Genomic DNA, 13,907 nt, shown 5'->3' with positions numbered 1-13,907 from the left:
CACTATTAATAATCTGAATGAGGACAGCTAGGCGAACAGGGTCAGTACAACACCTGTAGGCACAGTGTTAGCATCACCAAGCCTAGCTCTTTCCCACAAAAATGTCAAAAGAGTAAGACCTACTTTTCTGATTTCCAAGAAAACTCAACTCACTACAGACATCAGGTTTTGTACTACAAGAAGTGGTGCTAAAGAATTCTTCTTAAGAGATTACACTTATTATACCTTTCTTGAACGTAATTCTTAAGGAAACATTCCAATCTTAATATGTGCTAAGGTACAGAAGGCAGAGCCTTCAAAACCAATCTTCTGGAAACTTGCAAGTATTCTGAGTGCAATGTTTTGGAGGATATGATGGAATGCTAACTACACCACACATTAATCTGTTTCCACATTGTGTTTTTCCCAGTCTTTATATAACAGTTCAATGGCAAAACATACATCAAGCTCAAAAAAAAAGTCTTGTTCTTTCGATGCGATTTCATAATCTGCTCTTAGTGCTAGGTCATGCACCTTCAGACATTCTCCAAGGTCCATTCTCTAAATGGAAAAAAAGAAGTAGAATTTTAAACAAAAGCATTAAATAAATATTTGCAAGGCATATTTTCTTCCACTGTTACATAAGCCATTACATGAGCCCTAAACAATGTATCTGAAATGCTTAGAACAGCAAGTGAGCAAATCTAGTTTGCATGGAAGTATTGTATTTTTCCATTCATAAGGAACCCCCCCCCCCTTTCTAACCCCCAAATTAAGAAAATTTATTCATTATTCAGCCTCTGGGCTCAGAACACTCAGACATTAGGAGTCTCTGTTTCATCTGAGCTTACAGGCTCCACCTCCAATGAGGTGTGTTCCAATTGGTTTGTACAGCATCAGCTGACGTCACTTCCATAAGGCTCATGACTGGAGGAAGCTAAGTCTCCTGACTGTAGGAACCTAAGCCTCGTGACTGAAGGAAGCCTGTTTACAGAGGCAAGGTACAGGCCATTTTGTTCTCTCCTCAGGTACCTCAGCTTACTTCCATGTATAAGGTGCACCTCAATATTTAGTGCAATGATTTTAGGAAAAAGTAGCATCTTATACACAGAAAAATACAGTATCCACAAGCCTCAGTAAAGATATGCTGATAAACTACTGCAACAGACAACTGTTTGAACTTCACCTATACAATGTAGCTTTTTTCAATAACCCTTGAAAAGCTGGTAAATCCTAAAAAAGTCTTACTCTTTTCCCTGATAAATTTGTGCATCTGGACCAGCTGAAACCTTTCTACAATATTCAAAGTCAACTCCACAAAATGTGTGTTACCAAACTCTGAACAGGTTTTAACTGTGTCCATGTATCACCATCAACATTCCCTCTAATTGTCGTTCCTGCTGCACAGAAGCCTTGTCCCATGTATGCGCAGAGGGTCGGGGCTTCAACCAAATTGGGAAATAAACCAGCTGCCCTCGAGCAGCTTCAATGGAGCTCTGCGCACCCACCCGTGCACACACCTTAGAGGGAACGGTGATCACCATATCTAAATCGGTACATGCATGGTATGAACTGACCTTAAGTGTGCAAATGCACTACAGTATCTGAGCATCTAGACCCATGCCTTTCAAGAGGACATCTAAACTGCTAACCTTATTTTTCAAAGGGGAGCATAACCCATCTAGTACAAATTGATTCTCTATTCTTGGATCTGTCTTTTGACTGAGAAAAATGAAGATAACAAATGATGCAAAATGATACAACCCCCGAGAGAACTCTCAACTTCAGTTTGAGAACTTCCAACCACAAGATATATAAATTAGCTTCTTTAAAGCTTAAACTGGGGTTGGCACCATGAAATCTATGGCTGCATGCAACCCACCAAAGGTATTTTCATAGTAGCCAGGGCCACCTGAGACCTACGCATTTGAAAAATTTTTGGAAGTTCAAAAAAAGCTCTACAGTGCTGCCTCGCAAGACAATGTTAATTCGTTCCGCAAAAATCGCTGTCTTGCAAAAATATCATCTTGCAAAACGCGGTTCCCCACTGGAATGCACTGAAATCAATTTAATGCGTTCCAATGGGGGGGAATTGTCCATAAAAAACATTGTCTTGTGAAACGCGGTTCCCCATTGGAATGCACTGAAATCTACTTAATGTGTTCCAATGGGGAAGCAAAAAGTATTGCGAAGCATTGGTCTTAAAAAAAAAAAAATCTTGCAAAACACAGCTCCCCAATGGAATGCATTGAAATCTACTTAATGCGTTCCAATGGGGCGGGGAACCATCTTGCAAAGCATCGGTCTAAAAAAAAAAAATCCGTCTTGCGAAGCATAGACCCAAACATGGTCTTGCGAAAATTGTCCATAAGAAAAAAAGTCTTGCAAAGCGCAACAGCGATCGCAAACCCCCATCACCTTGCAGATTAATCATCCCGCGAGGCAATCGTCTTGCAAGGCACCACTGTATTTCCATTCCTAAAGGACTCCAAGAGCAACGATTCTTGCACTGGGGACCTTGGGCAGATTTCTCAAATCTCTGCACTATACCAAAGGATTAAATCCCACTTCAGGCACTTCCTGTTTTCATTTTTTCAAAACACATATGCCAAAATCAGTAATTTCCAGATCTGATACAGTCAGCAGTAGGGGATAGGGGCCAATATGTGCCCCCCAAAGTTTTCCAGCACTAGTCCGAGGCATTACATTCCTAAAAATGCATTGAAAATATTAAAATATGTGCAATGCTGTGAAAATGACTGTGATCATAGACAAAAAAGGGCAACTCTACTCCAAATACACTGTAAAAATTCAATGTAGTCTAAAGAAATACTAAAAACCTATGCCATAGCCTTCCAGTAAGGGTGACCTTGGAGAGAGGGAGAGAGGGAGGGAACAAAGTCTTGTGCCTTGTGCAGAAGAGAACCATTTCTGAAAGCCATTTCAAAATGAGCAGTTCTTACCTTTGACAAAAAAGTAGTGGTTATCGTTCATTGATCAATCATTTGACACTATTAATAATTTCAAATCATCATTAATATCATTAGTGATATTATTAATAATTATTCAAAAAGAAAAAACTTACACGTTATATATTTTTACATAAAAATGATTTTATTTTATCTTTAAATAGATACGTCCTTAAAATTATATACTAGAATCTAGCTTTGTAGTGATTGTACCATTCAATACAGTCTTCAACACCTTAAATTCTTTCGTATACAAAGTTTTTATTAATGCAATTATTTCTATGGTATGTATTCTATATGTTCCTATGTGTACTTGGTTCTACTATATGAATGGCATAGAACTATGGACCTTAACACACTCTTCTATAAAAAGACAGAAGTACTTGAAATGTAGATTTACTTCATGATGCTAAGAACGTGACTAAGAAAAATGCAACGAATAAAGACCAAGAAATCATAAAATGTATAATATGCATAAAGTTAGAATACATCAGTCATGTTATGAGAAATAAAAAGAACAAATTGTTCCAGATGACAATTTTGAGATAAAATAAATGGTGAAAGAAGTACAGGAATGAGAGGAGCTTCTTGGACGCAGCAGATCACTATTTGGAGCTACTGCATCTAAAGGTGGTATAGCTATTCTAAGATGCCTCACTCCTATAGGAGAAGAACACAAAGATGACACTAGGGGTGTAACTACATTACAAACTTAAGGACTTTTGTGGTGTGATGTACATGCCCAAGAAACTGCTTAACTGTCGTGACTTTTTCTTTTCTTTAGAGTCTTGGGGAATTAACCCAGGGTGTAAAACCACTGCATCATTAGCTTTGTTCCTGCTCAGCTGTCACTTCTGTGCTACAGTTTCATTCAAATTCAGATCAAAAGATTCTTGGTGATGTTTTTCAAATACCTGCAATTGCTTGTCAAAATTTATTTTGGAAAATTTAAATATTCACACTTGGATCTAAGCATGGATACAAAGTGCTTTGATACACACATGGGAATTAAGAGAGATGAGTCAGTTTTGTTATCTGCAGCAGTCCTTCGTACCAAATGGACTGATGCTCTGGAGGGCTCCCAACTTTTGGAGGAGCTTTCCTCTATGCATGCAGGCTGCTGCCACAAGACAAAAATGAAACAGCTTTTGTATGTAAATAGAAGCAAGTATGGATTTCTCTAGATACAAAGTTCAGATCACAATGCTGATTTTGAGAGGTAAAGAAATTAACACCTGACATCTACTAATTGGCTCATCCTCCTTGTTCTTGTAGTTCCCTTTCTTTTCTCACATTCAACTAGAGAATGTTTCTCAAGTTATGCTGCTCTATGGAAGCACCATGTAGAGAAAATATCCCATCTTTCTAGTGTGCACTTTGTGTGCTGTGATGGTTTGTCAGTTACCCTGTGCTTCTAAGGATAACTGACTTCCTTTAAAAATTTAATGTGATATCAAAGATAAAATCATACCCATCCTCCTAGCTGGAGCAGAGACATTACAGTCACTACAGGTTTTGGCTACCTGAGCCCAGCCAGTTTTCAAATCAGTGTGACTGCAGTAACATATGTGCAGTTTCAAAATACAAGTATGATAGTCATAGGAACCATTTATTTCTAAACTTCAACCACTACATATCGTATTTTCCGTGTATACGACACCCCAATGTATATGATGACCTCCTAATCTTGTCCCTTGATGGAGGCAGAGGAAGAGTTAATGGGCAGCCGTGAGGGGCGGCTCCGCCTCTGTTTCCTGCTGCCTCCACTGCCCGATCATGTTGCTGCCTTGTCCCCTGCCTGAAGGGAGCCTGCGAGTGGCGCTGGAGAAGGCAATCCGGAGGAGGAGGCAGCAGCAGGAGAAGGCAGAGGCAAACGAGCAGCCGCACTTGGCCACCTCTCGCTGCTGCCCATTAACTGTTGCCACAGCTGCCAGATTGCCTCTGCCAGCGCTACTCGCAGGCTCCTTTCGGGCAGGTGACAAGGCAGCGTGAGCTAGAGATGAGCCCTGGCAGCAGGAGGAGGAGGAGGCGATCTGGCAGCAGCAGCAGCAGTCAATGGATAGCTGTGAGAGGCGGCCGAGTGCGGCTGCTCCTTTGCCTCCGCCTCCTTTCGTGTACAACAGTGGTCGGGAAACTGGGGTTAATTACCCCAAATGGGGTGAAAGTGAAAATCCTGTAAGTAATGAGCAGAACACTACCCCCTCCCACCCCCTGCAGCCAAACCTCAAACTGTAAGCCACCTCTCCCTGTTACTTCCTTGGTTGCAGCAGGGCACTTGTAAATTCGTTCTTTCAGAGATCAGAGATAAGCATGCTTGTTTGGTTACAGCTGTGGAATAGCCCTAGGCAATCAATCAATCAATCTGGGGCTTGTAAATGACTGCTTCCGCTGTAGATGACTGCAAGCAAGCAGGAGGAGGGAAAGGATCCAGTTAGCAAGGGAAGGTGAGAGAGACGGAGGGCATCATCAAGCTTATTTAAATGTATGTAGAAAATGGAGGGAGGGAGGGTGGATGTGTGTGTGTGTGAGAGAGAGACTGACTCTGAAAAAAGAACAGGCAAAGCTTGAATTAAGGCAGGAAAAAAGAGTGGCTTCATCAAGCTTGTTTAAATATATGGAGAAAATGGAGGGAGGGAGGCTGGTTTTGTTTTTGTGTGTGTGTGTGTGTGTGTGTGTGTGTGTGTGTGTGTGTGTGTGTGTGTGTGTGTGTGTGTGTGTGTGTGTGTGTGTGAGAGAGAGAGAGAGAGAGAGAGAGAGAGAGAGAGAGAGAGAGAGAGAGAGAGAGAGAGAGAGAGACTGACTCAAAACTATGAACCATAGTATTGAATAGATTCAATAAGACTTTGAATTCAAATACTGTATCATTTCCTTACTTTCAAATCAAGGGGGTAATGTCAGCTTATATGAATTTTTTTTTGGGGGGGGGTAAAGGGTAAATAAGTTCCCTGACCCCTGGTGTACAATATGACCCTCAATTTTTCCTCTAATGATTTTAGGGAAAAGTGTTGTTTTATACACGGAAAAATATTTAAAATCAATTTCTGAATTTTATACATATGAGGTTAGATCCCAATTTTATGGCCCACTGGAGGCTGTAACAAGGGGCCTAGGATTTTTAAAAAAGCATACTCAGAGAGAGAAAATCACCCTTTCTGAGGGAGCAAATGTTGGTCCAACCTGTAAGCCTTTTCTGTGAGACTGTGGGAAGGTCTGCAGCTAGTGCTCTTTTGACACTTGAGAAAAGAAAAAACGGGGGTTCTAAGAATGTTAGGGCAGCACAGAAGAACCAAAAGCCTTTCTGTTTTTCCGATACCCTAACTCTAAATCACAGAGAGTGGAGAATGCACCAGCCCTGGAACTGATCAGGTTTATTACATCACTCTAAAAGAAAGAGAGAGCTACATAAAAATAATAAAAAATAAATTTAAGTCAAGTAACAAAGCTCTCACACATCCATCTTTGAAGGTACAGCAAAATCAGTTCCTCTGTTTCACTTCCCCTCCCTTCCAAGCTCATGGAGTTATTCCACTTATTAATCATGCTTAGTTCCACTAAATTACACATTAATAGTAACTTAATCTCAACTGATTTCAGTGGGATTAAAACATACCTTAAAAGCAAACAGTCTGTATAATCAGAACCAAATTTGTCTGGAAAGCATGAATTCTGATGGGCTGTGGGCTCACTGTATTGTGATACAATGCTGAAAACTCCTAAAAGCTTAGGAGTTTGGGACACCGCTGGCTTACATACATGATTATTTAAGTGAAACCCTGCTTCATAGAAACAGATTTAGATACTCAGCTGTATGAATTCACTGGCTGCCTATTATTTTCTTTTACCTTTATTTTTCATATAATTTGTCTGTGCTTAATATTATTGTACCATGATCTCTTTTCTGAATTGTTGGACTTTTTTTAATTTTTGTTGCTGCTGTTGTTGTTTCTATTATTATATTATTTTGATGTTTCTGTGTTAGCCACCCAGAGCAGTGGCTCTGCTACTAATTGGGCAGAACAGAAATGTAAACAAAAGAAGTAAATAAATAAATATGAATCACTAATGCTATAATGTAGTTATTCTATCCAACCAATTATAAAACAGAAATTATCCTTGATGAAAGCACAAACAAGAAACATACAGGTTAAACTTCCTACAAAATTGCAAGAAAGGACTCAGTGCTTCAAAACGCACAGTCTTCAGTCTGAAACTCTACTTCTAAACAGGTTTCCAAAAGCATGAAACAAATAATTTTTATTGGTTTTTTCTATCTTATTGAGGGTTATATAAGATTGTAATTCAGGTCACCTTAGGATATTACTTCAAGAATATTTTATCTGAACATCTGCTGCCATGTGATGTGTACAGCAGAAACCTCAATGGACCCCCACCTTATAAGACAAGAAAAGTGTCAATGTGTGCTCACAAGAGTGATATCACGGATACTTCCTCTCACCCAAAGATTCCATTAGAGATGAAAAACTTAGAAAGCTCTCCAACAGCAGAATGATGCTTATTAGAAAAAGAATTATGTGTACAAATTCCTGTGAGGAAAAACATTTCAAAGACACAAACAAAACTGTTTGGCTAACTGGCAATCTGCAACCAAAATCTATCTTGCAGAACAGTGGTGGGGAACTTTAGGCCCTGAAAAGTTTTGGACTACAAGTCTCACAATCTGTTATCAGGGGTTTTTGGGAGTTCAAAGTTCTAGATACCTTGAAGGCCAAGGTTCTACAACCCTAGCCTAAATTAATTTTGTCTTGTCCACAATGAATCAACCACAGTAAAAAGTTTATTAAAAGTAACTCTAGAGATACGACCATATTTAAGTTGACAGAAAGAAGAGAAAACTCAAATATTAATTTGAACTTTTCAGATTGTATATGCAACAGTCTAGTGCACTAAAATATGTTTCATAACTGTAAAACATTTGCTGATGGATAACAACTTTGCTGTAGGATCTAACAATCTGCAAAAAAGTTTATATAGCATCATTTAAGTTTAGTCCCTATACTACATTGGAAAGTGCCAAGTGATCAACAGAGCTACGAATTCACAGCCTCTCCAAACACAGCCTCTCCAAGCACACCTTCTAAAGTTATAGTTTAATACTAGAAAGAAACCAATGTGCAAATGTGGCAGCTGGGGAAAAAAATTCACAATTACAATTCTCTTTCGCTCTGCCTCAGAGGCAGAGATCAAATTAATCTCAGGTCCCTTGGAACGTTCTTTAAGCACAGTAAGATTAAGAAATTTTATAATTAAAGACTGTTGTATTGGGAGTTGTTTGGAGTCTGGATAATATTCTCATAGACATCAACAACATTAAAGAATGCATTCAAGTCTTTACACTACTTCACAAAAACACTGACGGGGAAGAGTTATTTAGCTATGTGGCCAGCAACGGGAAAGTAGAAGCAGAACATGTATTAAAATGACACAGAAAGATGACTCGAATGTGAAAATCAGCAGTACGTATAATTCAGTACAATGGAATAACATTGCAACAATGCTAAAAATCCATTAAAAAGCAAATATGTTCACCAGATGGGTTAAAATTTATGGGGATATGTTATAATGTTTTCCAGTAAGGTACGTTATTCTGCTATGGTTAAGCAAAATTAATCTCCACCCAAGTTTCAAAACACATTTTTGCTGGACCTTCAATATTATATTTATTTCTTTTCCAATCATTTCAACAGTAAAAACATGTCAGAGACCTAAATTCATGGAACACTGTAACTTAGTTTTACAGCCCCCACAAAAGATTAAATAGTTTAGCCCCTCCGCCTCAACTCTAAGACATAATTTGGGATCACAAATTTCTCCCATGTCAGAGCTAATATTAAGGTCTATTTTGTTGTGAAGAAAAAAATAAGAGCCAAAATATGGTACAAAATACGCACTGTTCCAGAAAGGACATCATGAGGACAGCAGTTGAGAAGATGGCTTTTGCACACTCTGTCGTCGCTGAATTTGATTCGCTGACGGGTGGTATCTCCTGAAACACAGAAATACACATTTCTGATTAGAAACATAGAGAATATTTTACACACTGGTGTACTTTTGCTTTAATTCAAATGAACATTCTGTTTCACACTGAAAGAATCTCATAATGCAGAAGCTGAAATCAGTAGTAAGTCGTAAGTAGAGCAGGCCCACTCAATTAGCAGGGATCTGGTGATTTAATTCCTCTGTATGTTCCACTGATGCAATGGGCCTACTCTAGCTGTGACCTACCACTAGACTTTAGCTAATATATGAAAAAGTTATAGTATTATAACCTGATTATATGTTGGCATTAATTTATGCACCACATAACACAAAAATAATGAAAAAGTGAAAAACAGATCTGCATTGGATGAACATTCATTGCTTCAAAAAACATGTGCATAGATGTCACAATTCTCTGTTCCTGCTCATGTGAACTACAGTTGGCATTAGCATGAACAGCCTACCAAAGATTTGCTAAACATATCTTGATTAACAGTTGCCATTACTTCACCTTATTCATGGCACTGATGCTTTTATTTCAGACAGGTACAAGAAAGGCTAAAAAATTTTTTATAAACCTAGAACACTGAAAGAAATAAAAATGTCTACAAGCAACAGTATTTAAGAGAAATGAAAACCATAACTGGGCACATTGCATCTGCATTAACAGAGACTACTATAAACACAAAAGCATCAGCCTGCTTACCACACATGGAAGTCCAATTGCAAGTCTAATCAATCACATCTGTGAACAAGTCGGAAACATTAGGTCTATATTATAAACTCAAAGCCTAGGTACTGATTTTTTGCAGGATGTAAAGAAAAGGTATAGCAGAATAGGTAGTATCTTAAACTGGAAATGGAGGTCCCCGCAAAAAGTATACTTAGTGTAAAGATGCAGCAGCAGTTATACAACTCTTTGTTATTTGGGTTGTTTTATTTATTCCTTAAATGGTAGTCATGTAATATGAAAACCTACTGATGAATTACTGAAGCAGAGGAAGGCTGCTAGGAAAGGGATGTGTTTGCAACATTCTCAACTTCATTCATCTCAAAGTGTACAGATGTTTCCCATTGCAAAGGTAATTACTATCTTATTCCAATAAGCTTGAAACAGGCAACTCAGCAGTAGTGATTGTGTGTCCAAATGCGTTATCTGGCCATTCCAATGTGTAATACCAGTTTTAACTATCTGCCCTATGCAGAACTAACACTTTCAGATGGGCTGTATTCCACTTAAACTGAGCATTTGTTTTGGAAATTAAGGTCTATCAAAAGTATAATTTGATAGGTAATAAACAAACTAGAACAGCTTCAGAGTAGTTCAACAATAGGTTTTCAGAAGCTAAATCTCTAGATTTAATAATTTTACACTAATTGGAAATTTAGAGTTGTCTTTAAAAGTCATGCCTGCTACTGCAGAATATTTGAGGAACTGGGTATTCTCCCACCAGTTTTCCTCTCTATCTCCCTCTCTCTCTCTTTTTTAAAGACACAAGTTGCTGGTTCCACATTAATTAACACATCTGAAAAGTCAGCAATAACTCACGGCTCGGCGAATGCGGGGCCTTTCTGACACTCCCTTGCAGAATGAAGTAGGCAGGCATAGATACATTGAACCTTTATAAATAAAACAAGGGGCCAGATTGTTCAATTTGTATATAATACACTCTGCCAGCATTTTCATTAAAGCATCTAGGAAAACATGTTAAATGTAAAGAATAGTAGGAAATCTGAATTACTGTATGTTTAATGGCATGTGTTAACTTGTTTTTCAGGGGCAAATTTACTGAAAGAAATTGCCTTCCTTAAAGGATGGCTGCAAAAAAAATAATAATTAAACCCAACGTATAGATGTTCTGTTTAGCTGCTTCTTCTTTCCTTCAGACAATCCAGCAATCCAAAATACCTAATGCCTAGTATCTGAAATATTATCCAGTCTTGCTTATATTTCTTTGTGTCGGAAGAAATTCACTTAGGTTTCTTTTTAGCTGTTGTGGCTTATCTCAATATGCAAACCCCTACACAAAAATGAATTGTGACAAGAGCCTCAACAAATTATAAGCAAACTCAAAACAGTATTTTGCTTATGTACTTAAAAGATAAGTTCATATCTGATTGCCAGTATAGCTCTTTGTTCACAACTATTGTACCAAAGTCATTTAAAAATTCAACGTGAACTGAGAATACGGTTATATTACTCTATGTGTTGCCTATTCTAACATCCTCAGAGAGGTTTATTCTTGCCACTGTAACAATGTTATGTGATCACAAAATTAAATTCATCTTTAGAAACAGCAGCTTCCTTTTTTTACAAGGTGTCTGGCCCAAACCATATTTCCACAGAATATGCTATCTGACAGAAATTGAAGCAATTACATAGGAAGCAATTCATCTAGGAAAAACCTAACCATGAGGATAATTGCTGTGTCTCTAATAGCATGTCCATTCTAGATATTAAAGCACAGCTCCCTGTAAATTTTAAATGATTCATATCCTACCACAACATAGCCCAGTGGAGATCATAATAAGAAAAACACATAAGAAAAATTTCTTACAATTAAGAAAAATATTAGATCAAGTTAGGGCATAGTAAATAAGGTCTAAGTCACAGCATCCATTATAACATACTGGGCTTTCTGGACATACTGTCCAACATTAGTGTGGACATCCAAGATCTGATGATGTTCACAATTCAGGCAGGAAGACTGGCAACACATGTCACCTACCTACCGATAATTGCTCGCTTCAAACTAACCCACAGTTTCCCTTCCATTCATAGTTCCATTCACAACAGTTTTTCTTCCACATTACAAATGATACCAGGGTCCCTACAAATAACTTTTTTGGCACTTGATGCATGTAGACTGTGCCACGGACTATGCAGATTCCTATTTAGAAGCCAGAGAAACAAAAAAAAATCAGTAGCAATGCAACACCTGGACAAGTCACAAAGCACTAACAGCTTAAATCTATATTGCCTTGCAACTTTTGCAGACTATTCTTACTAACATACCTATAAACATAGCACTGAAAGCATCTCCACAGATGGAAGGTGTGCAGGGAAACATGTATTTTAAATACTGTATACCAGTGATACAGCATAAGATCAGGAAGTTTCTCCCAAATACTCCCACTCAAACACATCACAGAATGTAGTCTTAGATACAACACTAAACAACGTAAGTGGAAATTTTAAATTGGCTCCTTGTGCCTGTTAGAAAAAAATGAAAGCCTGAGGTTCTCTGCAACTTCACAGATGGAAGGTGTGCAGGGAAACATGTATTTTAAATACTGTATACCAGTGATACAGCATAAGATCAGGAAGTTTCTCCCAAATACTCCCACTCAAACACATCACAGAATGTAGTCTTAGATACAACACTAAACAACGTAAGTGGAAATTTTAAATTGGCTCCTTGTGCCTGTTAGAAAAAAATGAAAGCCTGAGGTTCTCTGCAATTTCCTCTAGTAACACTAGACTAAGCTTTCGTTTTCATCACGTCCCTCATTTTTGTCATGCTGAAGCCCACTAACACTATCTCCCTGCTCTAATTAACTTTATCAGATATACAATAGGACCCCCATATACATGAGATCAATATCTGCTGATTCACTTATTTACAGTCTGAAAGTGTTAAAAAATATTCTCTCTCTTTCATCTGCACTGTTCAGCATTCCCCAGGTGGGCTAGGAATCAATTCCCATTGGATACAGGGGTCCTGCTGTAAAAGTTTAATATTTTTTATTTAAACTTAAATTTTTTTGTTGAAATACAGGCAACATGATGAGAAAATTAGTTAAACTGTAGAGATGGGCATGAACCACAGTTTGGCTTTGTAAAGTATATTGCCTTCAGAGGTGCTGTCACAGGATCTTTCAATCTTCTCTGTTTCAGTCTAAAAAGATAAGGAGTTGGACTAACTCCATTCTTCACAGCAGTCAGTTTTCAGACCTTTACATCTTGGTCATCATCCTATGGAGAAGCTCCAGCTCAATATCCTCTTTATGATGCACCACAAGTAGACATACTACTCCTGGTGGTGTTTAACTAAAGCATGTATTTTAAATCTTGGTCAATTTCACATTCTTCCCTGTTGAAGCTCATTTTGGGTTTTTGGACCCACTTCTCCATTATCCATTATGACAATCCTGAACCTTGATTCAGCCTTATGAAATACTAGCTATCCCTCCCAATTGGCTTCATTCATACGGTAGATTAGATGTATGTGACTAATCCCAACCTAGGCTTGTCACTGTTAAAAATAGCTTTCCCTTAAAAAGTTTGACATTAGCCATTAATCACAACAGATCCAGTGGTTAAAGAATTAAAACTGATATTCTCTTCACTACAAAGCGACATCAATTTGGAAACAGATCTAAGCTTCAGTTCTTCTTCAGTTACAACCCAACAATATACCCCTTTCTTCAGTTACACTTTTATTCTCCTTTTTTCCAGCCCTTCAGCTCCCTTCTCCTTCAGGCTCCAGGATATGCTGGCCACATGCATCACTCAGCTAATCACCTTGGTTCTCTGTTACCAAGCACACTGGACAGGGGTCTGGTCACATGCCTTCCCCCCTTAGAAAATATTGCTTCATTGCGAACCTCCAAACAAGGTTCGCAATAAAGAACAATGAACTCTCTTTCCTACCATTAGCTCCCTTCTTGTTTAATGTTTCTATCATGTAAAAATTGTTTTTATATATATTTCTTGTCTTATTTTATGTTGTTAGCCGCCTAGAGTGTTCTTAACCAACCAGATAGGCGAGATATAAATAAAATTAAATAAATAAATAAATAAATAAATAAATAAATAATAAAATTGTATTCCAAATTTATAATATATTTCATATATATTTAGCAATTTTACCTTTACCTTTTCTAATCTATTTTTTCTTGCACCTTTACCTTTATTATAATTTATTTGAAATGGTATGGCAAAGGTGCTACCTCGCTGTT

General features: G+C 37.9%; 1 protein-coding gene across 4 annotated transcripts in view; it reads right to left on the bottom strand.

The window, feature by feature from the left end:
* The window catches only part of LUC7L2 (LUC7 like 2, pre-mRNA splicing factor), a 47,522-nt gene that overhangs the window by 23,006 nt on the left and 10,609 nt on the right, over nt 1-13,907 (bottom strand). The window contains exons 2-5 of one of the 4 annotated variants that reach the window (XM_020787936.3): nt 10,495-10,565; nt 9,652-9,690; nt 8,858-8,952; nt 442-540 (exon numbers count right to left, since the gene is read on the bottom strand). In XM_020787936.3, the coding sequence (XP_020643595.1) occupies nt 442-540; nt 8,858-8,952; nt 9,652-9,658 (201 nt within the window). In that variant the 5' untranslated portion in view covers nt 9,659-9,690; nt 10,495-10,565. The remainder of the gene's footprint in view (nt 1-441; nt 541-8,857; nt 8,953-9,651; nt 9,691-10,494; nt 10,566-13,907) is intronic. The other 3 variants (XM_020787935.3, XM_078376114.1, XM_020787934.3) reach the window with 3 other exon arrangements.

This window comes from Pogona vitticeps, chromosome 5 (assembly GCF_051106095.1).
Source record: "Pogona vitticeps strain Pit_001003342236 chromosome 5, PviZW2.1, whole genome shotgun sequence".
NCBI lineage: Eukaryota > Metazoa > Chordata > Lepidosauria > Squamata > Agamidae > Pogona > Pogona vitticeps.
This window is presented reverse-complemented; position numbering and strand designations above follow the sequence as displayed.